General features: G+C 36.5%; 1 protein-coding gene across 6 annotated transcripts; it reads left to right on the top strand.

Moving 5' to 3' along the window:
- On the top strand, window positions 1-26,035 carry LOC141539091 (uncharacterized). 6 transcript variants are annotated; one of them, XM_074261375.1, is made up of 5 exons: window positions 2-295; window positions 3,271-3,373; window positions 5,087-5,213; window positions 6,029-6,142; window positions 23,312-26,035. In XM_074261375.1, the coding sequence occupies exons 2-5, from the start codon at window positions 3,329-3,331 to the stop codon at window positions 24,760-24,762; spliced, it is 1,737 nt and encodes a 578-aa protein (XP_074117476.1). In that variant the 5' UTR covers window positions 2-295; window positions 3,271-3,328; the 3' UTR covers window positions 24,763-26,035. The 6 variants fall into 6 exon arrangements, with proteins under 6 accessions (XP_074117484.1, XP_074117476.1, XP_074117467.1 ...); XM_074261366.1 differs by having other exon boundaries at window positions 2-237; window positions 23,312-26,034; XM_074261355.1 differs by lacking the exon at window positions 2-295 and adding an exon at window positions 339-399 and having other exon boundaries at window positions 23,312-26,034.
- The last annotated feature ends 1,802 nt before the right edge of the window (window positions 26,036-27,837 follow it).

Genomic DNA, 27,837 nt, shown 5'->3' with positions numbered 1-27,837 from the left:
ATTTTTATTAATTCACAGGTTGCCATGGCCAAAGAATTCATCACCCAGCGCTCAACCTCCCGGACTTGAGCCTCTGCACTTATTAGCAAGGCTGACTCAGAAAAACAGATTCTGTCTCTCGTAACCCACACAAAATGGCAGAACCTGCGGGAGTTTGCTTGGAGCACAGGGTCCCCCGGCACAGAAGGAGCTACAGGAGAAAGACTAGGCTCTCTCCTAGGAGAGTTAGGAGTCGAGGTAAAGAGAAGCAGCCACAGAGATGATCAATCCTCCCGGTAGCCTAGAGCGGACTGAGGTATTTCTCCCGTCCGATTGGGTAGGGTCGAGAGCAGAGGTGGGACTTCCTAGGTGGGTGGACAGATCTCTCTCCGCCCCACTGAGGCAAGAGCTGAGCGGTGGGTGAGTCCGGGGGTGGGTGGAAGCGAACCGCATGGACGTGGCGGTGTCTGCAGGAGCACCTGGGAAGGGAGAGTCAGGTCCGCGTGGGAAGTCTCTTTGCTGGTGTTGGAGGCAGACCCAGAGAGCCGAGGCCTCCTTTCTGGCCCCTGGGGGAAGGGGGAGGCGGGACCGGGCACAGCTGTCCTCTTGGAGCTGGCCTTGGTACTGACCGTAGGGATGCTGGCGCCCCGCCCCCAAGTGCGGTACATCCATACACTGGCAATACTGAGTCTTCCAGGGTCCCAGACTCTCCTAGTGGGGTGGAGAATGAACCTAGGGGCGAGGCTCTCCATGTGGAAGCTCGAGAGCCATTTGACTTTTCTGGGCCTCAGTTTCCTCATCTGTCAAATGGAAGAGGAATGGTTCCAGCTCCAACTCCTATGATCTCCTCACGGCAGCCCTGCCTACTCTTTCCTTGGGGTGCCTGACATCGTGGGTCTTAGTTTCCTCTTTGGTGGGACCTGGATTCTAGTCCTGGTAGGATGGAGTTAGAATCAAAGTAGAGAATAGAAATACTAAGCCCAATCCTGCTTCCCCCCACTTTTCACAAGCCTCTTCCTTGTCTAGTGATGGTGGTGGGAGAATGAGGGAAGCCAGACTATTATGATTTTGAAAAAGCCAAAATAGAGGGAGTGATCCACATTACTGCTGCTAAATTAAGTTTGAGGAGCTTGAGGACTGAGAAGGGACACTGGATTTGTCAATCAGTCATGAAGAGCTGTCTGCCTCCTAGCACTGGTCTTTCCAAACTAAGAAATCCCAGTTCATTTAATAGGTTTGGAGTGGAAATTCACCTGAAGCCCTTGGAGTCAGAAAGGCCTAGTTCATATCCTTCCCTAGACACTTAGCTGCGTGACCTAGGGAAAGCCGCGATTTCCTGATCTCCAAAATGGAGTAATAACAGCAACTACAGCATGCAATTTGCAAACCACAAGATGTTATAAAAGTATGAGCTGTTGTTATTATTATTAGTATCTTTTCTTTTAGTTACAGCTCTAGCCCAATGTATATTTAAGGAGTTTTTTAAAAAATAAACTGTGCTAGTACAAAAACCATCACTGCTTATATGATATCTAATGGTTTTTGATTTGTTTTATCTAACTAAAATAATCACCATATATTCTGGCTATTCTTTTAGCAATACAAATCTGTTCAGATGCAATTAACTTATTCATCTTCAAAATTAATTGTTAATTAGCACATTATTTTTAAATCCCTGAATCATCTAGGTAGTTCAGTAGATAACAAGCTGGTCTTATCAAGTTAGAAAGAACTGAGTTCAAATTCTGCCTTGGACATTTACTAGCTGTGTATCTCTGAGTGAGTTCTCAGCTCTAGTTTCCTCATTATAATATGGGGTTAACATTGACATTTACCTCCCAGAGTGAGGATCACATAAGTTAAAATTAAAGTACTTGGGAAGTCTTAAATACTATATAAATGTTAGATATTATAATGATGATAATGTTGTTTTTAAAAATTGACTAAGCATTTCGTAGATGTTCTGGTCTGAGCACAAACACTTTGGAGACAATGGGTTTTTAAAATTTTTTTATATCATTCATAGTGGAACAAAGACAATCCCTGTGATTGTGATACAATTTTCCATTATATTTTATTTGTAACAATTCTAAAAAGATTACATGAATTCAAATTGAAAAAAATATTAAATACCCACTTTGCTCAAATTCTTTAACTTATTTATCACAGGAGTTACAGAGGGAGATATGTAAGGGCCCTTTAAATTGGCTGCGCCACAGCGCATCATTGAGGCCCGGAAGTAATTTCTGTGGATATTAGGACTGCCTTGTAGGTGGGATCCTGTCCATTTTGAGATAGCTTCGTAATGGGTGACTCTCTCGCTGATTGGCTGTGTGTGTGACCTCACAGGCCCTATGTAAGCCCACTGCAGGCAGCAGTTGCTCTCTTTAACCTGGCGCTCTTCACCCTGGCTCCCTAGCCTGGGTGGCCAAGCCGAGATGGGTAGTCGAAAGAGGTAAGGATTTTGGTAGTGAACACGTGGGTCTTCTGACCAGGTGTTCACTTGGGAACCAACAAGTCAGGGCATCAGTCAGGGCATTATGTGAGTAGATATAATAAAGGCTTTTAAGATTACATGTGGCTGTTCTTGAGTGTGCTAACGGTTATTAAGCTATAGATTCAAGAGATTGTGGCCAGAGACCTTTGAAGGCCTCAGAGAAGGGGAGCCGGGTAGAGTTTACACTGCAAAGGACAGTGGTCAAAGGTACTCTGGTGGGTCTAGGACAGACTAGTAATTGTAACTGCCAGGAGAGCACGTTACAGAGATATAATAGTCTTCTGTTAATATATAATACAATATAATTAATATAATATAATATAATATAATTCTGTTAATTATAATGTAATAGATTGAGCTCTTTTTGTTCTACCTTGCACCTCCATTTTTAATTCCCCAATGCTATTGAGTATTTCTAATAGAGGGAGAAGCTATTTCTTTCCCCCTCTGTTCTAGTCAGATACTCAAGTTTCCCTGTTTTCAGGAAGGGAAGGGAACAGGCATTTACTTAAATCCATTTTATGTGCCAGGCATTGTGCTATGTTGTACACATATTATCTTATTTAATAACACACTTTATATACTTTCATTCCGAGCTCCTGTCTGTCTATTATAACAAATGAGACACAGTCTGAAATGTGCACAGTAGATGTGTATAGGTAATCGGTGCTCACTTTGACAACTCTGTCCTTTTAATTAAAAGTGGGGCCATTCTGAAATCTCATGAAGAAGTAGAGAGTCAGAAGGGAAGCTTTCAGTAAGGGCTCTTCTTTTGCTTCCTTCTCTTTCTTCAGCACTGCCTGATCCCCAGTTTTCTGCCTATCCTAAGAGGGAAACTTTGGAGATCAGACTATGATCAGACTATGGAAGTCCAATCACTCTCATCCAGGATCCAAGGTAAATTCTTCTTACTGAAAAATCTATCATTTCTATAGCCCCAGGGTGGACACAGATCCGTCTCTGTGTTAAGTCTGTTGTTAGTAACTTCTCTGTATAGAAGTTTTTCCTTTTCCTGACTTATATACCTGAATCTTAAGTCCTAAGAAATACAACCCCTGATTCTTTCTCCTCAAATCTAGAATCTTAAGATAATCAGAGTGATAAAGGATTTCATGTAAACTGTAATCTGATTAATTGATCTATCTCTCTTCCCTTCTACACTTCCCTATCCCACAAATATTTGTGGATAAGGGGTTATGTGACCTTCTTTTTGACTTATAATCCTTAGACTTTTCTGTATTGTATATTATTAATCCCTATTTGAGGTTCCCAGGGTTCTAAGAGATGTTTTCCTAACACCATATCCCTTGTTAGTTCTTTGGAGAAGTCTGTCACATGATTGCTAGTGGTTTGCAGTTCTCCTTTTGAGAATCTTTCATGGATTGCTCATCATTTCCCACCAGCCAAACATTAAAAAGGGTACCTAGATCTCTTCATGGCTATTTTTTAGGCAATGAAGAATACCAGTAGTCTGAGCCTTTAGTGCCTTGAGCTAATCAATTCTTGAGGATGGTCCCAATTCTTTTAAAGGAAATACTAGCCTAACTTACATGGGAATGGGAGGTAGGAGGTTAGGCTATTACCACAATCCTTGTCATCATTGTTTTTGGTGCAATAATATTCTAACATATTTACTTACTATAATTTGTTCAACCATCATCCAATTCATGGGAAATTCTTTAATTTTTACTTGATTAAATAAAAAGTGCTCTTATAAATATTTCTGTATGTATGGAAAAATTACAGCAAAATTATTAAGGGAGATGGTCCATAGATTTCATCAGACTGCCAAAAGAGTCCATGAACCCCAAAAGCTGAAAAACTCTTAGAAGAAGAAATAGTTCTGGGCCCTCAAAAAGCTATTTAACCTATTGCAGCAGCTCTGTAAGGTCTTTAATTTGTTCATTGCAATGGTGTATTATGATATGCCAGTGATTCCTAATCTAGCAAACCCATAGGTTGCTAGAATTATTGTAGGAACTCCTGTTCATATTATTAAATGACTTGGTATCCTAAGAAAGCATATGTTGTATAGACTAAATAAATAAAATTCATATATCATAACTCATTCAGCCATTCCCCAACTGATGTATTTCCACTCACTCTCTAGTTTCTAGCCATTACAAAAAGGGCTGCCACAAACATTTTTGCCCATGTGAGTCCTTTTCCCTCCTTTAGGATCTCTTTGGGATATAAGCCCAATAGAAACACTGGATCAAAGGATATGCACAGTTTGATAACCTTTTGGGCATAGTTCCAAATTGCTCTCCAAGAATAGTTGGATCTGTTCACAGTTCCACCACCAATGTATCAGTGTCCTAGTTTTCCCACATTCCTTCCAACATTCATCATTATCTTTTTCTGTCATCTTAGCCAATCTAAGAGGTGTGGGGTAGTACCTGAAAGTTGTCTTAATTTGCTTTTTTCTGATCAATAGTGATTTAGAGCAACTTTTCACGTGACTAGAAATGCTTCTAATTTCTTCATCTGAGAATAGACATTTTTTTCTTAATAGTCTTTTATCTCTCTATAAGTTTCAGCTTCTTCCCTCACTCTGGAGCTAAGTAGTATAATTTTCAATGGGGCTGGAGAAGGAATATGTCATTTCAGGTATCTATAGCATTTGAAGATGTTGCTGTGTACCTTACCCAGGAGGAGTGGGACTATCTGGGACCTGCTCATAGGGGCCTCTACAGGGATGTGATGCTAGAGAATTACAGCAACTTGATCTCCTTGGGTAAGGTTTCTTTCATGGGACTCAAAACTGATATTGTTTTGTCTGAAGAGTTCAATTGGATTTGGGCTTAGAATTCAGGGACCAAAGATTTTCAATCCTATTTGTGCTCAGAAACAAGATGTTTCTATTCTCTGTTCCCAAGCAGTAGTAATAGGCTTGTTCTGTGCAGATCTGGGAATGAACAGCTTCATTTGAATGAACAATGAACACTCTCTGAGTTCATATATATATATATATTTTTTTTGTGAAACCTTTTATTCTATCTGATTTTTTTGAAAAATGCACATATATTCTCTGGAACATTCCAAACTGAAAGGTCCTCTTCTGGACAAACTAGAAAATAAATAGCTTCAATTCAACTTTATCATACCAATAAATCAATAAGCATTTATTAAGCACCTGCTATATACCAGGTACTATAGTATTTGTTGAGATACAAAGAAAAGCACAACCCAGTTCTTGACCTTGATGATGAGTTCATATATTTCTGAACCTTAACCCCTGAGTTCTCTTTATAAGTCCTGGCCTCACTGCCATTAACCCAGGGTGTTCTCCAATGGTTCAATGAAGACATCATCAGAAATGGGACTTTCCTTATTTGTGAGGTAATTGTTCCTTGTGCACATAGCTCATCACTTCCTTGACTAGCTTTCTCCCCAAAACTCCTCTGGAGCCTACAAGCACAGATTTTCCCTGAGACAGCATATCATGGCATCTCTGGACATTGTCCTTCACCTTCCCTTGTAAACCAAGAGGCTAAGATTGAACTTGGAATAGCTTTTGTCTCCAGGTCTATTTTTCTTATTTACAAGCAGGATTTCCAGTATCTAAACCTGATGTGATTTCCCAGTTGGAGCAAGGGAATGCACCATGGGTCCTGGACACACAGGCAGCTGAGGGGAAAGACATCCTAAAAAATGACTGTTCAGGTAAGTGAGTGAATGTACCTTTCATTTAGGTACTGAAAATGCATTTTTAAAATATTTTTGTGATTGGATGCTGAGTAACATTGCTCGGACTGAGTTCAAAAGTGATATAAGATTGAGTTTACCCTTAGAGATCTCACTGCTAGGACATTGGAAATAACTATAAACCAGTTAAAAATATAATAACAAATAGTTTGAAATTTACTAGCATCTTACAATCATAGTTGGAGAGCTAGAAGGGATCTTAGCACCAGTATCCAAGGACTGAAGCCATAAAGGTTGTGGAATGAAATATTCAGAGCAGATTTATTGGAGACATTTAGATCTGGATATTGAGAAATTGGGGAAAAGGTAACTTTTTGTAATTTTTTCTGGCTCACTTACATTTTCTTCTGAACAGCTTTAAAGTAAAGGTATGTGAAAGATTTGGGATTTCTTCAGAAATTTCTGATGTGGAAATTCCCTACATCTGTGCAGATTTAAATCATTTAATGACTTAGTAGATAACTCTTAGGGAATTGCAATTTAGGTTTAAATGACAAGATTTTAACCCAGTCGTTCCTGACTTTTCATGTATCCCTATTAAATTTCATCTGGCAAGGTCTGGTCCAATATTCTAGCTTGTCATGGATTTTTGGTTCTTTACTATGTCATCTTCTATGTTTGCTATTCTTCCTAGTTTTGTGTCATCTGAAAAACTGATAACATTATCAGGTAATCCTTGATACAAATCATTGATATAAAGGTGGAACAGTGTGTAGTCTTCTTAAGAGGGACACTTTATCATGGACTTCCTTCTAAGGTGTCACCAAATTATTAATGACAACTCTGGCTCTGATCATTAAAGCAGTCCTGAATCTATAATTTATTCTATTAATTTCACAATTTTTTGTTTTATCCTTAGGAATAGCATAAACCTTATCAAATTCTTTCACAAAATAGATTAAATTATGTAACAATATTTTATGTACCATTGTTAAGAAAGGAAAGGGAACTAGGATAACGTGACATTTTCTTAATTAATATCATGGAGGTTTTACATGATTACTATTTCATTTTCTAGATGTTCACTATTTGTTTTGAAATATGATCTAGAATTTTGCCAGAAATTAAAGTCAAATTTCTGGACCCCTGGTTTTTATAGTCTCATTTTTCCTCCATAAGGGCAAGAGTTAGTCTTCATTTTTCTCATTTTCCATACTTCTTTTTTAAAAAATTATTGGTACCATATCATTTTGACTCAATTTCCAATAAGCACCTTCTAAACAGAATGTTTAGTCATTCTGTCATATCTGACTCTTAGTGATCTCATGGATTATAGCATACTAGTATGCTATACTAGTATGTATATATATGGATACTAGTAGTGTCCATGAAATTTTCTTGACAAAGATAATAGAGTGGTTTGCTATTTTCTTCTTCAATAAATTAAGGCAAACAGAAGGTGAGTCCAAAGTCACACAGCTAAGTAAGTGTCTGGGGCCCAATTTGAATTTGGGCTTTCCTGACTCTAAGCCCTGTGCTGCAGTTACTGAACCAACCAGCTGCCTCCACTGTCTGTGATACCTTACCATAAAACATTTAATCAAACCTACTTAATAGAACTCCTTGTCTTTCAAAGATTGCTGGAAGTAGCTCAGTAATCACATCTACCAGTTCATGTCAATTCATTGGCTATTTATTTATTCTTTACTAGTTGATTAATGATCATATTATAAATCTAAGACAAAAAGAAGTTTACATGTAACATTTGAGAATTTTAAAAGTATTTAAACTATTGAAGTATTTTTATTCATACCCTTCATATTCTCCCTGATACTGAAAGTTCATTTTCATTGGTTTTCTCCCTCCCTCCCTTCTTGTTTGTTCCTTTGTCCAAACTTAGCCTATTTCCTGGCCATGATATTCACCATTCTTCATAGATTCTTCTTTTTCTCTGTGCTATTTCTACCCAAGTAGGGCCATCATTCCTTCCCTTCTTGGAATATCTGCTTGATATTCTTCATCCCCTTTCTATCGTCTCTCCTTATCCTGACCACTGAATCTAAGTACATAGACAAACATGGACAAACCATTTATTAAATGATTACTATATGGCAAGCATTGTAACAAGCCCTGGAAATGTGCAAATACAAGATAGTTTCTGCCTTCAAGAAGCTTACATTGCAATAGGGAAAACACATGCTTAAAAGGGGTTAGGAAAGTGGGACAGGGACAATGAAGTAATTTGGAAGGTGTCCTGAAAGTGATATACCAGAGCCAAGCATCCCAAAGGCAGAGTCCAAACTTTCAATGGAAGGAAGATGAGAGTTATGACAGGAGTGCTATTGCCTAGCCAAGAAGTGATATTAAAACCTTATTGCAGACAAGATAAGTTGAAAGGTCATCCATCAGAATCCAGAATCCCAAGGATTTGAGTTAAAAGTTCTTCAGAGAAAGGAATGTGCAAGATGGCTGAATTCAGGAAGCCTGGTATGAAGATAGTCTACCATTCTCCTTACTCCTCTGGACTTTTTAACTTGCCTTTCTCTTGCTATTCTCTGTCCCAAACAATGTGTGTTCTATTGTGATCCTAAGAGAGTCATTCCATATGTGCTTTCCTATTTCTGTTTTAGGAATGTATAAAAAACAAATCTCACTTCCTTTTATTCATTGATTCAGGCTGTAAAGCTAGGACTGAAAAGGAGATGGTGACTCCAAAACAGGAAGATTTTGATGGATTGAAATCCCAAGTGGTAGTATCAGAAAAACTTACAGCAAATGTTGCTCAGGGACACAGTTTCAAAGAAGCTTTTGAAAGTGAGGAGAGATTAGAGAGATGTCAGGGAAACTCCATAAGCATAGAGGTATGGAAATTTTCTTCCCAGAAGATACATTTCAAACCACTTGCTGCAAGCCACAAGAAAACTCTCGCTGAGAGTAGAGAACAAGGATGTAATAAATTTTGGAAGAGAGACACTCCAAGCCCACAGCCTTTTAGATACCAGAAAGTCACAGTGCAAGAGAGACCTCTTCCCTATGATACATTTAGTTCAAACCTTCAAGCAACATTCCAAGCAAATTGTCCAACAGAGAGTCCATGTGGGAGAGAAACTATTTAAATGTATTTTGTGTGAAAAGGTGTTCAGAAAAAACTCAACCTTGGTAGAACATCAGAGGATACACAGTGGACAAAAATCCTATGAGTGTAGTAAGTGTGGAAAATCCTTTTTTGCTCACTCATACTTGGTCCAACACCATAGAATCCATACAGGAGGGAAGCAATATGAATGTAATATGTGTGGGAAAACCTTTAATGCCCATTCTGTTCTTATTCAACATAACAACAACATAATAAAATTCACACTGGAAACAAACCCTATGAATGTAATGAATGTGGAAAGGCCTTTAACCAGAATTCTAACCTTATTCAACATTTGAGAATCCACATTGGGGAGAAACCATATAAATGTTAAGAATGTGGAAAAGCCTTCAGTGATAGCTCATACTTTATTCCTCATCAAAGAATTCACACTGGGGATAAACCTTTTTGAATGTAATGAATGTGGGAAAGCCTTTATCCACAGTTCTAACCTTATTCAGCACCAGAGAATTCACACTGGAGAGAAACCCTATGAGTGTAATGAATGTGGGAAAACTTTAATGCACACTCATCCCTTATTCTACATCAGAGGATTCATACTGGGGAGAAGCCTTATGAATGTAGTGAATGTGAAAAAACCTTTAATGCACTTTCATCTTTTATTCAAGATAGAATTCACACTGGTGAGAAACCCTTTGAGTGTAATGAATGTGGGAAAGCCTTCCATTGTATCTCAAGTCTAAATCAGCATCAGCAAACACATAATCAAAAGAAACACTATGAATGCAATACTTGTAGAAAGACCTTCAGGGCAAGTTCCTCTTTTGTTCAGCATTGTAAAAATCACTCTGGACAAAAACCCTATGAATGTAGTTATATGTTTGTGCACTTATAAAGCAGCAAAGAGGCTTTGGAAGAGAAAAAGGAGTGAAGTTTGGCATGGCTGAGATTTTTCTTTCAAAATAGGCAGTCACTAAACAGGAGAATAGGTCCTCACCAAACAATTCTTCTGGATCATGGCCTCTGGTTTGAGTAATGAAGATGAGTAGTGAAATAAGTAAAAACAGAGTAAGTTTTAAATAAAATAAAAGGGGCAGATTGCAGGATACAGGGGCCTTTGGCCACATGTCCCCAAACAATTTAGGGGTGTGGATCTTTGAATGTTTGTGGATATTTTCAGATGTGGATCTATAGATTGTCCTCTAAGGTAAACCTTTATTTAGAAAATATGAGAAGAATAATAAGAGAGAAGGGAAAAGCACTCCCAACTTGCTCATCTAGCTATGTTTAACAAAGTCTGCTCTGGTTGGCCAAAAGAATAGAGTATTTCACTTGGAATCAGGAAGATCTGAGTTTGTATTCATTTACAATACCTACTCACTGTGTAAACTTTAACTAGTCACTAATTGCTGTCTGCTCTCTTTTCTCATCTGTAAAATGGGAATAATGGTAGCACTTACTTCACAGGATTGTTGTAAAGCCCTAATGAAACGATATATGAAAAATACTTTGTAATCCTTAAAGAAAAGAAAAAAGGAGAAATTTAAAACAATAAAATAGCAAATGAAATGAAATCACAGAAAAAACAGACAAATGAAAAGAATAGCCAGAACATATTATGGACAATTATATGCTAACAAAACTGAAAACACAAAAGAAATTGAGGAATATCTTAAAAATACAAAAAATACCCCAAACTATCAGAAGACCAGCTTAAATTTTAAATAACCATATCTCAAAAATGGAAATAGTTCTAATTGTAAGGGAACTATAAAAAATAAAGTAAGGAAAAAAGAAAGAAGGAAGGAAGGAAGGAAGGAAGGAAGGAAGGAAGGGAGGAAGGGAGGAAGGAAGGAAGGAAGGAAGGAAGAAAGAAAGAAAGAAAGAAAGAAAGAAAGAAAGAAAGAAAGAAAGAAAGAAAGAAAGAAAGAAAGAAAGAAAGAAAGAAAGAAAGAAAGAAAGAAAGAAAGAAAGAAAGAAAGAAAGAAAGAAAGAAAGAAAGAAAGAAAGAAAGAAAGAAAGAAGAGGGAGACAGGGAGGGAGGGAGGGGAAAAAACACTGGTTCTAATGAATTCATAGGAAAATTACAGCAAAAATTTTAAGGAATGGTTAGTACCAATACTTCACAAATTATTCTAAAATTTTGAGAAAGAAAGCACCCTATTAGTTTATTTTAGTCCTAATTTAGTCCTAATACCCAAATCAGGAAAAAGATAAAACACAGAAAGAAAATCAAAATCATTATTGAACATTGACTCAAAAAATTTAAAGAGGCAGACTCTGGTGATTTATAAAAGAAATAATTCATTATGACCAAGTAGGATTTATGCCAGGAATTCAAGAATGGTTCATCATTAAGAAAACAATCAACACAATTATCTTGAAAACAAAAACATCCAAAACCACAGTATCATCTTAACAGATGAAAAAACATCTTTGATAAAGTATATCACTTCTTTATGTTAATAATTATGCTAATAAAAATAAAATAATACAATGTTTTTAATGAGCCTTTTTTTAGTATCATTAAAAAGTATCTATCTAAAACCAAAGGTAAGCATCATATATAATGGAGATATATTATGCATTTTATAATAAATACAGGAGTAAATCAAGGATGCTCTCTTTCCTCACTATTATTTAATATTGTTCTAGAAATGTTAGCAATAGAAATAAAATGAGAAAGAAAGAAAGGATTAAATAGGGGATAAAACTATCCCTGTTTGTTGATGACATGATGATTTACTTGGAAAATCTTAGTGAAATCAGAAAAAATGCCAATTGAGACATTAACAACTTCACCAAATGTAAGCCACAAAGTAAATCCTTAAATATCAAAAGTATCTCTACATAATAATGACCATGCAAGAAATAATATGGGGGAAATATCATTCCAAAAGCACATAAGAGACTAAAATAGATTCAATTACAAAATTCCCCTTAAAGAAATAAAGAACTTAAGCAGCTCATAGCTAGGTTGTGCCTATATAATAAAAATGACAGTACAATCAAAATTAATTTATACTTTTAATATTATACAATCAAATTACCAAGAGAATAATTTTATGTAACTTAACACAATAGAAGCAAAATTAATTTAGAAAAACAAAATATCTAGGATATTAAGGGAAATTATGAAAAGAAATAGCATGAAGGGGGAATAGCACTTCCTGATCTCAGACTATATAATAAAGCAGAAATCTTCAAAAATGTCCAATATTGGTTAAAGAATAGAAACAAAGATCGGTAGAACTGACTAAACAAGAGAGATTTAGAAACAATAGAATTCAAAATCCCAATGTTTGATAAAATTAAAACAGAAATTATCTAGGACTTAAACCAACTCCTTACATCATATTTCATATTACAACCAAAGAAGAAGCTCATAAATTGAGCAATAGTTAAACAAATTATATTGCATGGATATAATGAAAAATTACTATGCTGTAAGAAATATGTGATAATTACAGAGAAATGTAGAAAGATCTATGTGAACTGATGTAGAGTAAAGCAAGCAGAGCCAAGAAAACAATATACACAGTAACTACAATAGTGTTACTAGAAAAAACTACTCCAAAATCCCCCAAAAGTAAATGTAGCAAAATTACAGAGATCAAATAGAACTTGAAAGAAGAAATATAAGAAACCCCAACTTAACCCTTTGTGAAGGTGGGACATTTACAAATGTAACAAACTCATACTTTCAGACCTTTTCAAGGTATCAATCTTTGTACTCATTTTTGTTTCCTCTCAAAAAATTTTAAATTATTTGTCATATGGATGATGGCTGAATGGAGGATGGATTGGAGTGGAGAGAAACTTGAGGCAAGCATACCAATCACAAGGCTATTGCGAAAGCCTAAGTATAAAGTGATGAGGGATTGTACCAGGATGGTGTCAAAGGACAGCAAGGGGCATATTAGAAATATTACAAAGGTGAAATTGACTGCTCTTGCCAATAGATTGGATATAGGGGGTAAAAATAGTGAGTAGAGGATGTCTTAGGTTGACAGTGTGAGAGATTAGGAGGAGAGTATTGTTTTCTATAGTAATAGGGAAGTTAGAAGGTAGGAGAGAGTTTGATGTTGTTGTTAAGCCATTCAGTTGCATCTAATTCTACATGATTCCATGGACATTGCCCATGGGGCTTTTTTTAGTAAAGATACTGGAGTGATTTGCCATTTCTTTCTCCATTTTGTACCCATTTTATAGGTGAGGCAAATGGGAGTTAAGTGGCTTCCCAAGGATCACACTGCTAGCAAATATATGAAACCAGATTTGAATTCAGATCTTCCTAATTTCAGGCCTGATGTTCTATCCACTGTGCCACCTAGTTTTAAGGGGAAAGATAATGGGTTTTGTTTTGGATACGTTGAGTTAAGGTGACTACTAACATCTTGTTGTTGGATATTCTACTGGACATCCAGTTTGAAATACCTGAAAGTTGGAGATGTGAGACAGTGTTGGGGAAGGGTAAGTAGATTTTAGAATCATCAACATAGAGATTGATGCAGGCGGTATCCCCTTTTAAGATTCCTTTCTGATCTCCAATCCCATTTGGGACTGACCTTTGATTTACAAGATCTGGTCAAAACCACCCTTTTGTATTCCAAGGGGAGAGAGCCTTATCTGAGCTAACTTAGGCTGTACCCAGCCCCTATTCTAATGATCTGCTCAGGTTTCCCAACCCCCACCTGGTGGGTTCTGGCCCTCGAGGAATCAACCTGGGATTCCATCCATAGGCCCCTTCAAGCAAATAAAAGAGCCAAGCTGGAATCATCTTTTGGCAGAGGATTGAAACATGCAAGCACTATGCTTTGCATACATTACAGATTCTCCGTCTGCCACTTTTGGTGTATTTCTTCCTCTATCTAATATCTTTTACTAACTGGACTTTAACTTTACTTCCAAACCCTACAATAAACTTTTTTTTAATCAATATAGGTTTTCAGGCCTGTAAATTCCTTTACAGGGGACTCTTGCACCGCCATTAGAACTCATTTAACTTTGTATCCTTGTGCTGAATCCAAAGGGATTGCAGGGGAGCTCCATTTGACTCCCTGTACCCCGAACCTGCCACTAGACCTCAATTAATCCTAATTTTATTTAGGTATACCTTATCTAGATCTCATCATTTGGCTAGATATCATCAATGATGATAATTGAATCCATGAAAGCTAATAAAATCACTAAGTGAAGTAGTATGGAGAGAGAAGAAAGAAGTCCTGGTTATGAGACAGCTATGGTTAGAGGACTTGATTTGGATGAAGAACCAGTAAAGAAAGCTGAGAAGGAACAGACAGGTGGAGAACCAAGAAAGTGCTGTGTCCTGAAGATGCAGAGAGAAGAAATTATCAAGAAGGAAAGGATGAGCAACAATGCCAAAGGCTGAAGAAAGGTGGAAGATACTGAGGATAGAGATTGGATTTGGCAACTAAGAGATCACTGATAATTTTGGAAAGAACAATTTGGGTGAAAATGATGAAGTTAAAAGCCACATTGAATTTTTTTCAAAACAACTTCAGGAAGATGATAGAGGACCCACCATAGTGCCAGCCCAGTTGTTTGCTGTAGTCACTGCTATTGACTTATTGCCTAGAGGAATTCTGGTATTAATATTCTCTATGCCATAAGGAAGTTGTAAACATTTTTAATAATAGCTTTTTATTTTCAAAATACATGCAAAGATGGTGTTTTTAAATTTACATTAGCATTTTTTAAATTAATTTTTATAATTATAACTTTTTTTTGACAGTACATATGCATAGGTAATTTTTTTTTACAACATTATCCCTTGTACTCCCTTCTGTTCCGAATTTTTCCCCTCCTTCCCTCCACCCCCTCCCCTAGATGGCAGACATTCCCATACATACTAAATATCTTATAGTATATCCTAGGTACAATATATATGTGCAGAACCGAATTTTGTTGTTGTTGTTGCAAAGGAAGGATTGTATTCAGAAGGTAAAAATAATCTGGGAAGAAAAACAAAAAAAACAAACAAACAAAACAAAAAATGCTCACAGTTTACACTCATTTCCCAATGTTCCTTTTCTGGATGTAGCTGATTCTGTCCATCATTGATCAATTGGAATTGGATTAGCTCTTCTCTATGTTGAAGATATCCACTTCCATCAGAATACATCCTCATACAGTATCATTGTTGAAGTGTATAATGATCTCCTAGTTCTGCTTGTTTCACTCAGCATCAGTTGATGTAAGTCTCTCCAGGCCTCTCTGTATTCCTCCTGTTGGTCATTTCTTACAGAACAATAATAGTCCATAACATTCATATACCATAATTTACCCAACCATTCTCCAATTGATGGACATCCATTCATTTTCCAGTTTCTAGCCACTATGAAAAGGGCTGCCACAAACATTTTGGCGCATACAGGTCCCTTTCCCTTCTTTAGTATTTCCTTGGGATATAAGCCCAGGAGTAGCACTGCTGGGTCAAAGGGTATGCACATTTTGATAACTTTTTGGGCATAATTCCAGATTGCTCCCCAGAATGGTTGGATTCTTTCACAACTCCACCAACAATGCATCAGTGTCCCAGTTTTCCCACAGCCCTTCCAACATTCATCATTATTTGTTCCTGTCATCTTAGCCAATCTTACAGGTGTGTAATGATATCTCAGAGTTGTCTTAATTTGCATTTCTCTGATCAATAGTGATTTGGAACTCTCTTTCATATGAGTGGAAATAGTTTTAATTTCATCATCTGAAAATTGTCTGTTCATATCCTTTGACCATTTATCAATTGGAGAATGGCTTGATTTCTTATAAATTAAAGTCAATTCTCTGTATATTTTGGAGATGAGGCCTTTATCAGAACCTTTACCTGTAAAAATGTTTTCCCAATTTGTTACTTTCCTTCTAATCTTGTTTGCATTAGTTTTGTTTGTGCAGAAACTTTTAATTTGGTGTAGTCAAAATTTTCTATTTTGTGATCAATAATGGTCTCTAGTTCTCCTTTGGACATAAATTCCTTCCTCTTCCATAAGTCTGAGAGGTAAACTATCCTATGTTCCTTTAATTTATTTATGATTTCGTTCTTTATGCCTAAATCTTGGACCCATTTTGATCTTATCTTAGTATGTGGTGTTAAATGTGGGTCCATGCCTAGTTTCTGCCATGCAAAGATGGTTTTTAACATTCACTCTTGCAAAACCTTGTGTTCCAAAATTTTCTCCCTCACTTCCTCTTATCTCCCTCTCCTAGACAGCAAGTAATCCAATATGGGTTAAACATGTATATTTCCTCTAAACATATATCTACATTTATAATACTGCACAAGAAAAATCAGATCAAAAGAAAAAAAATGAAAAAAAGCAAGGAAACAACAACAAAAAGGTGAAAAACACTGTGTTATGATACTATGATCATAACACAGGTCCTCCTTCTGGATGCAGATGGCTCTCTCCATCACAAGTCTATTGAAATTGATGTGGATCACCTCATTGTTGAAAAGAACCAAGTTTATCACAGTTAATGATCACATAATCTTTTCGTTGCTGTGTCAATGTTTTCTTGGTTCTACTCACTTCACTTAGCATCAGTTCATGTAGGTCTCTCTAGAGCTTTCTGAAAGTATTCTGTTGATCATTTTTATAGAACAATAATATTCTATTACATTCGTATACCATAATTTATTCAGTCATTCCCAACTGATAAGCACCTATTCAGTTTCTAGTACTACAAAAAGGACTGCTACAAACATTTCTGCACATATGAGTCCTTTTCTCTTTTTTGTGATCTCTTTGGGATACAGATCTAATAGAGACAGTGATGGATCAAAAAGTATACGTAATTTGTTAGCCCTTTGGGCATACTTCCAACTTGCTCTTCAGAATGGTTGGATCAATTCACAGTTCCACCAACAATGTCATGTCATTTTAGCTAATCTGAGAAGTGTGTAATGGTACCTCAGGGTTGGTTTAAATTGCATATCTCTGATCAATAGTGTTTTAGAACATTTTTCCATAGGACTAGAAATGGCTTTAATTTCTTTCCCTAAAAATTGTTCTGTTCTGTTCTGTTCATATTCTTTGACCATTTACAAATTGAAGAATGGTTTGTATTCTTTTAAATTTGAGTCAATTCTCTATATATTTTAGAAATGAGGCCTTTATCAGAACCCTTGGATGTAAATTTTTCCCCAGTTTTCTGCTTCCCTTCTAATCTTGCTATACTGGTTTTGTTTGTACAAAAACTTTTAAACTTAATATAATCAAAATTATCCATTTTGCATTTTGTAATGTTCTTTAGTTCTTCTTTGGCTATAAATTCCTTCCTTCTCCACAGATCTGATATCTGTGTTATCCTTGTTTTCCTAATTTGCTTATAATATCACCTTTTATGTCTAAATCATGAATACATTTTGACCTTATCTTGTTATAGAGTGTTAGGTGTTGGTCAATGCCTAGTTTCTATCATACTATTTTCCAATTTTCCCATCAATTTTTGTCAGTGATTTCTTATTCCAGAAGTTGGAGTTTTGGGGTTTATCAAACACCAGATTACTATAGTCATTGACTATTGTGTCTTATGAACCTAACATATTCCACTGACCAAATTTCTTAGCTATTTCTTAGCTAGTACCAAATAGTTTTGATGATGGTTGCTTTATAATATAGTTTTAGGTCTGGTATAGCTACACCACAGAAGTTGGAAAACTTGATCAATATTTTCATTTCTCTAATTATTAGTAACTTGGAAATACATTTTTCATATAGCTACAGATAGCTTAGGTTTCTTCCCTTGGGAACTATCTGTTCATATCCAGAGAGATAAAGCCCCCCTCATAATAGAAAAATAATAAACTAATATGTAGGTTAAGAAGTGCATTTTGGATGGGACCAATGTGAGAATTTATTTTGCTTGATTATGCTTATGTGATACAGGAGTTCTATGTTTTTTTCTTTCTGTCTTCTTTAAGTGGATGAGGAGAAGTGAGAAGGATAGAAGAGTGCTTGATAATTTTAAAATATGATAATAATTTTAAAAATTTAAATGAGTCAATAATTTTTATAGTAGGGTCTCCAGCTAGATAATACAACAATGGGATGAGGAGGTATGGCTATACAATTTTTCATATGAAAAAAATTTAGGTGTTTTGTGTACTGCAAACTCAATGTGACATGTAAGTAAAACCAAAAAACCCAAGTCCTAAAATGTTTTTAGATTGCATTAATAAAGAATATGTAGTATCTAGTATTAGAGAAACAATAGCCTGTCTTCAGACCTTTTTCTAAATATTGTGCTGAGTTTGGGGCACCACATTTTATGGAGGACACTAAAAAGTTGAAAGTGTCAGGAGGAGGGCATCAAATCAATTAACAGCCAGGATTACAAATAACCTTGAGTTCAAATCCGATTAGAATTTGTTGAATATACTAAAAATGTTTAGCCTAGAAAAGAAAAGATGTGCCTCATAAAGCAGAATAAGGAGAAGAATCATGGATTTTGAGAATTGGAAAGGATCTCAGCATTCACCTAGTCTAACATGAAAGGAATTCACCCAATAACATAAGTAAAAAGAGGCCATCTGGCCTCTCTTCAAGACTTCCAAGGAGAGGGAATCCAGCTCCTTTAAAGCAGCCCATTCAACTTTAGGATAGCTCTAATTGTTAGGAAGTTTTCCTAAATTAAGCTTAAATTTGCCACTTTGCAACTTCTGTGTATTGCTTTTGGTTCCACCCTCTGGGAACAAAATCTTCTCCACATGAGAGCTTTCATATACTTGATTATAGCTATCAGGTCTCCCCAAGTTTTTTCTTCTTCAATCTAAACATTCCCATAACTTCCCACTAATCCTCCTATTGTTGCTGGAAAGCATTTGGTTCAGTTGGAATGAGAACAGTAGTACAGGATTTCTTTTTTGGGGCCAAAGTTTTATTTCGCCAAAGTGGGCAAATAACATGCGCAACTAATTAGCAATTACGGTGGGGGAGAAAGTTTATATCCCATAATTTTGGCTCTAAGCCATGTTAGGAATACTAAAGCTGCTAAAAACAGAGTTTTTTTTTGAGACAACCTAGCCATAGGGTCTGTTAAAAATAAAGTTAGTCAAACCCTCAACTTGGTTACCTGGAACTAAGGGAAAGAAGAGTTTACTGGGCAAGTGATCCTTCTGTGGGCCCAGCAAGTCTAAATATACTTATGTTAGTGTATGTATATATTAGTAATTTTCATAAGCTAGTCTAGAGCCCAGAGTCAGGGTCCAGCATGTCCCCTACAATGTGACATGAATGCAGGACACCTCTCATAAAGGTGAATCGGGGTGACTTTCACCTCCTTCCTCCTAGAAGTTTTGCCTCTCTTAATGCAGCTCAAAATCACATAGGGTGGAAATGACATTGATGCAGATTTCATCTAGGACTAAGAAAAATTTCTTCTTACAGCTGGCCCAAAATAGAACCACCTGATCTAAGAGACAGTGGGAGCTGGATGACCACTGGTCAGATGTGACATAGAGAAAATTCTCATTCAGAAACAGGCTGACCTCCCTAATAAGCCTACCAGCTGTGACACTTTGGATGGTCTGAGAATCAAGGGAGGGAGTCAAGTGGGAACCAACCACTGAGATGGTGAGGGCTCTCTGCAGCCAAGAGAGGCACCTGAAGGGTCCTGATTAATCAGCTCCATAGGTGAAAAGGCGGAAGTAGGAGCACTTCCTATCTTGGGGAGGCAGTTCTTTGGAGCAAGTTGTGGGCTGATGAGCCAGACCTGTTTCAGGTCTCCTTTTCCCCTGACCCAGCCCCTGGTGTCTCCCAGAGGAAGGTGAGTCTGGACTGGGAGGAGCGAAAGGGAGTCTTCCTTCTCCTCCCTTCCCAGGGTGCTCTCCTTCCTGAACCAAGCCTGGGCTCAGACAGGACAGACAGAGGGTACAAAGAGATGGGGAGTAGCCCCTGGTGACACGGGACAGAGACAGGGGGCAGCCCCTGGAGCCATGGGAAAGACAGAGAGGACAGAGAGACAGGGGGCATCCCCTGATGACACAGGAGGAGGTCTCTTCAAAGAGGAGACCTCCTTCATAGTTTTTTTGCCCTTCACAGTTGGTGGCACTCTGCCCCATTCATGTTAACAGTTGGTAGGGAACACCATCTATCAGGGGGACCATTGTTCCTCAGAGAGCATCACTATTGTGTTATGTAAGTAAGCCCTGCTTTCTATGCATGGCAGCAGGATGTTCTGGGCCCTCCTGGACATCCCATCTGTGTTTTCTACATAGTTTGTTTACAGTAAATGGCCAAAATCTTCTTAGCTCTGACCTTGGTTCTGCTCTTGGCCTTCTTTGTCCATAGCAAATTCTATTCCCAGAAACAGCCAGAAGGCTCAACAGATAGAGCGCCAGGCATGAAGTCAGGAAAACTCATCTTCCTGAGTTCAAATCTGGACTCAGGCACTTAATAGTGAGGTGACTTAAATTTAACTTACCCCTGCTTGCTTCCATTTCCTCATTTGTAAAATAAGCCAGAGAAGGAAATGACAAACCACTCTAGTATCTCTGCCAAGAAAACCCCCAAATGAGGTGATAAAGAGTAGGACATGACTGAACCAAATCAACAAGAACAAAAAGTTACATTACCAGACAAGATTCTTCACAAAAAATAATAACTCATATGTATATTGCCAAGTACACTCCTCACATTAATTCTATAAAATAAATAATATGAGCACTATCATTCCCATTTTGCATGGGGGTCTGGGAATAGGGTTGACACACTTGAGATTCAGAGGGAAGTGATTTATTCAGGATCACATAATTAGGAAATAACAGAGATAGGTTGTGAAATGGAGCCTCTCTGACCCAGGAGTTCAGTGCTTTTTCTTCAGTTTCCCCAGAGCATAGCAGGTAGTCAGGGCCACAGCAGTGGGAGTTGGAGGGATCTGAGTCCTCCCAGATATATACCTATGATGAGGGAAAAGGAAACACAAGGTGACCTAATAGGAGAGTCTTGGGGTCCAGATGGTCTGTCTCCATTCCTTTCTCTCCCCTCAGCCTTGCTGGTTCCTCCTGGGGTTCCTGCTGATGCCCAAGATGAACCCAGGAGACCAAGTGATAGTGGCCAACCCTACCACCTGAGCTCCAGTGAGATGTCCTCCCTGCCTCCATGAGGTCCCTCATTTCCTTCAAGACTGAATTCCACAGTCTTCTCCTAAATGAAAATTTCTCCCTCTTCATCTTTTTCATAACACTAGTTTGGAATCAAATTTCTCAAAGTTCTACAAAGAACTTTCTACAAAGTTCTCCCTTTGTATAAAGGTTTTCCCCACTGTGACATGTTTTTATAATAGGGTCTATGTCATATATATTTTCATATCTCTCTCACCACCTTGCACTGTTAGCATAGGCACAGTGAATAGAGCACCTAGATTTGGAATCAGGAAAATTTTGAATCTTGCTTCTAATCCTGTGCTATGTGATTCTAGACAAGTCTTTTAAACTCTGTATGCCTCAGTTTCTCCATCTGTAATCATAGTACCCAGGGTTGTTGTAAGGAAAAAATGAGATATTTGCTAAGTGCTTTGCAGACTTTAAGAGGTCTACATATGCTAGCTTTTATTATTATTATTATTATTGCTGTTGTTATTGATATGTGCTTAGTGACTACTTACACAAAAATAGTAAAAACTAGTTAGAATTTAAATTTGCTTTGCATATGTTATCCCACTTAATGAAATAAAAATATTATAGCTTATCCATAGTAGAATAATATTATGGAAAAGGAAGAAAGCCAGAATTTTTAGTCTAAAGAGCTCCAAAAGAGTTTGTGTTGATTCTTCTTCTGCCCTCAAACTAAGACAGAATCTTTCCCAGGCACCTGCGAGTACTTAAATGCTCAAATCCTAGATCCTTGGTTATTTTCCCACTTTCTGTCTCTTGATATTTGCTCATTTCCTCCTCACTAAGCCTATTTTATTGGTCACTTTTATTGGAATAGAGGCCACTGGAAACTTAATCCTGGGTCAAATCTCCTTAATCCTTTTCTTTTTTTCCCCCCAAGAATGGGCTTATTTAATGTCTTCTGACTGCTAGAATATGCTTTCACAAAATCTTTAACCCCTACTGTTCTCTTCTTGAAGCAAATATCAAGCTTTTTTGAGATTTTCTAAGTTATCACTACTAGTAAACACATGGGAAAAGTTGAATATTTAATCATTAAGTAAAGTTTAAAATTGTAAGAAGTCTTTAAATTATTAAATAAAAGTTATTGGTGGTATTTATTAGATTTTAGAAAAAGCCAGACTTGGTCTTTCTTATCTTCTTCATCTTTCTCATCCTTCTCTTTTGAAATAGTTGTTCCTAGGTTCCTACCTTCTAGCTTCCATGTCCTTCCCCCTGACTACTGTTTTTCTGACCCTGTGTATACCCTAAGTAATTGGGTCCACCAAGAGTTCAAAAATTCATTTTCCCAAGGAAATTCTAAGCTGATAGTCTCTACCTCAGCATCTTACATTACATTTATTATTATTATTATCATTATTAATATATTTTATAATTATTTAATTTATAATTAACACATTAAATTTATCACTGATATATTTCCATTCTATTACATGGACTCTTCTCAATCTCTGGAATCATTTTGTTCCCTGTGACCACCATTTCTACCATTTACTTAGCTTATTTTGTGCCTCTCTCCTTTCATTTCTCAATTCCTTCCATCCTGAACTCTTTTCATTGTCTGAGATTACCTTTTCCTTTAAGGTCAATGATTTATTCTCCTTGCTCTCTTACCCTACTATAAGACTGATCCTCAAATATTTCAACATCATGTACTTCTAGGAAATAGTTTTTTTTCTATTTTACTTTAAAACATTTAATAATAGCTTTTTATTTTCAAAATACATGGAAAAATAGTTTTTAACATTCACCTTGCAAAGCCTTGTTTCATATTTTCTCCCTCCTTTCTCCTCACTCCTTTCCAAGTAATACAATATTTGTTAAATACGTACAATTCTCCTATATATGTTTAGGAAATAATTTTAATATAGATTTCCATCTTTCTAATTTAATAGTTTTCTTTTTCCCAGAATAAAAAACAGGTGATATTTACCTTTTGATTTTATCATTTCAGATTGTGTCACCAGAATTCAGAACAAAGAACTATCTCTAAAGAAAAACAAAATTTCAGAAGAAATTAAATCACAATGGTTGAAAGCTGAAAAACTCACAAGAGCTGTTTCCAAGGGATTGAGGCTTGAAGAAACCTGGGAAAGAGAGGCTATCCTGTGGAAAGATAAAAGAAGCCACACCACAGAGATATTGAAGAAATCTCTTTTCAAGGAGAATAGTTTCAGGCCAATGTTAATCATCCAGGAAAAAATCTCCATAGTAGATAGAGAGCAGAAATATGACAAGTATGGAGGAAACTGCAATCTGAATTCAAACACTTTTTCATATAAAGGATTTCCTATAAGAAAGGAACTCCCTCAATGTGATACATATGATCAAAATTTCAAACATAATTCACATGTTGATAATATATCTGAAAAATCATGTAAATATAATGAACCTGGAAACCCCTTCAATTATAATTCAACCTTTAATGTACATCAGAGAATTCGTTCTGGAGGAAAACCTCATGAATGTAATGAATGTGGGAAAGCCTTCAAAGGGAGTACAGACCTTACTAGACATCAAAGATATCATACTGGAGAGAAGCCCTACCAGTGTAATGAATGTGGGAAAGCTTTCATTCAGATCTCTAACCTTAATCAGCATCAGAGAATTCACACTGGAGAGAAACCTTATGAATGTAGTGAATGTGGAAAAGCTTTCATTCAGAGCTCTAACATGATTCGACATTACAGAAAATGCCATGGAGAAAAACCTTATGAATGCAATGAGTGTGGGAAAGCTTTCAGTGAACGCTCAATCCTGATTGAACATCATAGAATTCATACTGGAGAAAAACCCTATGTATGCAATGAGTGTGGAAAAGCCTTTGTTCAGAGCTCAAATCTTAGTCAACATCACAGAATTCATACTGGAGAAAAACCCTATATATGTAATGAATGTGGGAGAGCCTTCAGGCAGAACACTAACCTTATTCAACATCAGAGAACACATAATGGAGAAAAACCTTATGAATGTAGTGAATGTGGGAAAGCCTTCAGACAAAGCTCACACCTTCGTCAACATCAGAGAACACATAGTTTTCAACACCAGATTATACATAATAGAAGAAAACCATATGAATGTAATAAATGTGGAAGATCCTTCAGTCAAAATGCACATCTCATTCAACATTACAGAATTCACACTGGAGAAAAACCTTATGAATGTAGTGAATGTGACAAAGCCTTTATTGCACGATCCACACTTATTCAACATCAGAGAATTCACACTGGAGAGAAACCATATCAATGTAGTGAATGTGGGAAAGCTTTCAGGCAAAGAACACAACTTATTGAACATCAGCGAATTCATACTGGGGAAAAACCATATGAATGTAGTGAATGTGGAAAAACTTTTACTCATAGCTCCAATTTTATTCACCACAGGAGAATTCATTCAAAAGCATAATCTTATGAGTAAGATTTTTTTAAAAATTCTTTAAAAAAATTGTTCAACTTACATTGTGCCTCTACTTCTATTGTGCCCCAAAGGCTACCCCCACGGCCACAGTTTAACTCTCTGAGTCTGTATGTGGATGGGTCAGAATAATATTCAATTATTATCAACTTTTTAAAAATAGGTTTTATTTACCAGATATATGCATGGGTAATTTTACAACATTGACAATTGCCAAACCTTTTGTTCTATTTTTTCCCCTCCTTCCTCCCCTCCCCCCCGCAGATGGCAAGTTGGCCAATGCATGTTAAATATGTTAAAGTATAAAGTAAATACAATATATGTATACATGTCCAAAAAGAATTATTGTCAACTTTTAAACTCTGTGAAATAAAAGAGTAATTACATAAGAGCCCAGGAAATGTTCTTAAGCCAAGGGCAATTTATTGCACTGATTCTCATAACTTAGTACATATGCCTTTTCTCCTTACCTGTTTTCTGCCTCAGTGGTGAAGGTGGAAATCTAGGAACGTGGACAGGGAATTGGGGCAACAAGTTGTTGCATCCTTAGATTTAAGGATGTTGTCATTCAAGATGTGGCTTCCCTTTCCCCACTTTTATTTTTTCAAAGGACCCAGAATTCTAGCTGGTCTGTAAGGAAACAGATAGAAGAGAGGAGAGGGAGAAGAGCAACATGCATAGAGTGATTATAAATCAACATTAGAACTGAATTAATCATCTTCCCCCATGGTTTTCTTTCCTAGCTTCCTCAATTTCCATTAATTGCACCAACATTCTCCTGGTTACTTGGGTTCAAAATCTCAGGATTGCTTTTTGATACTTTCCTCTTTTTTTTTAATCAGTTAATGACATTTACTAAGTTATTATAAGGCACTGTGCAAGACATCTAAGGGAAAGAAAGACATATATCATGTAGTCCCTGCCACTGAGAATCTCAAAACACATAAATATATGGGGCACAGAGAAAGTGCATGAACATTTCTATATCAATTATTCCAAACTCAGGGAGCAATCTTGTGTCCTGATTTGAGAAATATTAAGAGGAATTAGTGTGTAGGAATATCAGGATTTGAAGTGAGAAAGAATGTTTGGAATGAAGGAAGGAATGAGGGTATGACTAAGGGAGTGTAGAGGGGAAGGATGACTGACCAAGCATTCTTTCAAGCATAATTTTAGAAAAACAATCAAATGTCCTCATTTTGGATTACTGCAGCAACCAGATTTCATTCTTGCATTTGAAATCAGAGACACCTAAATACAAATTTCCTTTTTGACATTTCCTAGCTTTGTGGTTATAGGATTACTTAATCCTGATTACTTTTTTTCTCCTTTGAAAAAATGTACATAGCAATATCTGCAGTATCTACCTCTTAGAGTTGTTTTGAGATACAAATAACTATAAATGTCAATTATTTCTCAATATGGACCCTCTGCTCCAAATAGACCGGTCAGTTTACTGTCCCCTTACCATATCTGTGCATTTCCTCTTGGCCACATTTCCTTAGACCCTTTACCAGTCTATCCAAAGTGTATCCTGGCTAGTCTATTGTTCTAGCTTCATTGGTCCTTCTTGCTATCTTTTTTTTCAATTGATCCTCAATTGATGCTAAAATCATCATAAGACAAATTAGAGTCTGATAGTGTCTCTATTACTGTTAGAATAAAATACAAATTCAACCTCATGTTGAAATCATGTTGAAATTTATAATCTATCTGTAATCTCCCATTTCAACTTTATTTCAAATTGTGCCTATTCATGCACCCTATAATTCAAATCTAACTGGACTCTTTCCTGGCCTTTAAACTTGGAATTTCATCTCTCACTTTTATTTTAGCACAAACTATCCCACCCAATTAAAACATAATCTCTCTTCAGTTCTTCCTATCAGAATTTTTAGCTTCTTTCAAGGCTCAGCTTAGCCATTATTTTCTTGGTTAAACTTTTCCTTAATTTATTCTGTCAATTGTTTCTCCCTCTTCAAATTATCTTGTATTTATTTATCTGTGTACAGATGATATCCCCCCAATAGAATTTAAGCTTCTTGAAGATAAGAACAATTCTTGTCAATATGACCCTAGCACTATACTTCATATAAAGGAGGTATTTATTAAATTTTTTGTTGAATGAATGAATGAATCTATGTCTTTAAAGCCCAGCTCAAATCTCATCTTTCCATAAAGCTTCCCTAAATACTACAAGCAAAAAATATTTTCCCTTCCTCTGAACTCCTATGGTGTTGCTATCAGGAAACATTAATTTATTTGCCTTAATTATGCCCTGCCTTGCAATATCCGTTTTTCATTACTTAACTTCCTATATGTGTTTTTGAACACTTTATCTCTTTTATTGGATTGTAAATTCTTGAATAGCAAATCATATGCCATATTTCTTGGTACAGTGGAAAGAACCCAGAACTCAAAGGTCAGAAAGAATTGAGTTTAAATTCTGAGTCTTCCACTTACTGGTTAAATGATCTCAACCTCTTTTGGCTTCAGTTTTCCCCTATTGGAAAAGAAAAATCTTATTTGTACTACCCACCACTGGGATACAGTGAGGAAAACATCATAAACTAATGTAGGCTCTCTAATACTTGTTGAATTAATCATGAATAAATTTAATAGCTATTTGTTGAATATCTACTGAGAACCTGAGGTGTGTGTGTTTGTATGTATGTGAATAAAAGATAAAATATGCCTTCCAAATGTTAACATGTAAAATAAACAATAATAGATAATATATAAATAGCTCAAGTATGGGACAATAAGAGCTAGACTTTGGAGAGAGAGCTTAGTGTGTTAGAATAGATACAGTCAGAAGAATTTTAATTTCCATGGATCTATCTAGAGAGAAGAGACTATTGAGTAATTTTAAGAGCTTGAGTTCAAGATCCAGCATTTTCTAAGTTGCATATTCTGCATTTGAGGAGCTAATTTTCAGAGACTGCAGGAATAATCATTCTTTCCTATTTCCCACTATTTGGTAACATACTTTCTAAATAAATTGTTATTCTGCCAGCACATCAGAAAAATGAAAAAAACATGTTGTGCATAGACACATAACTTATC

This window comes from Sminthopsis crassicaudata, chromosome 1, assembly GCF_048593235.1.
Source record: "Sminthopsis crassicaudata isolate SCR6 chromosome 1, ASM4859323v1, whole genome shotgun sequence".
NCBI classification, from domain to species: Eukaryota; Metazoa; Chordata; class Mammalia; order Dasyuromorphia; family Dasyuridae; genus Sminthopsis; species Sminthopsis crassicaudata.
Note: the sequence above shows the minus strand (reverse complement) of the source record. Positions and strands in the feature narration are given on the sequence as shown.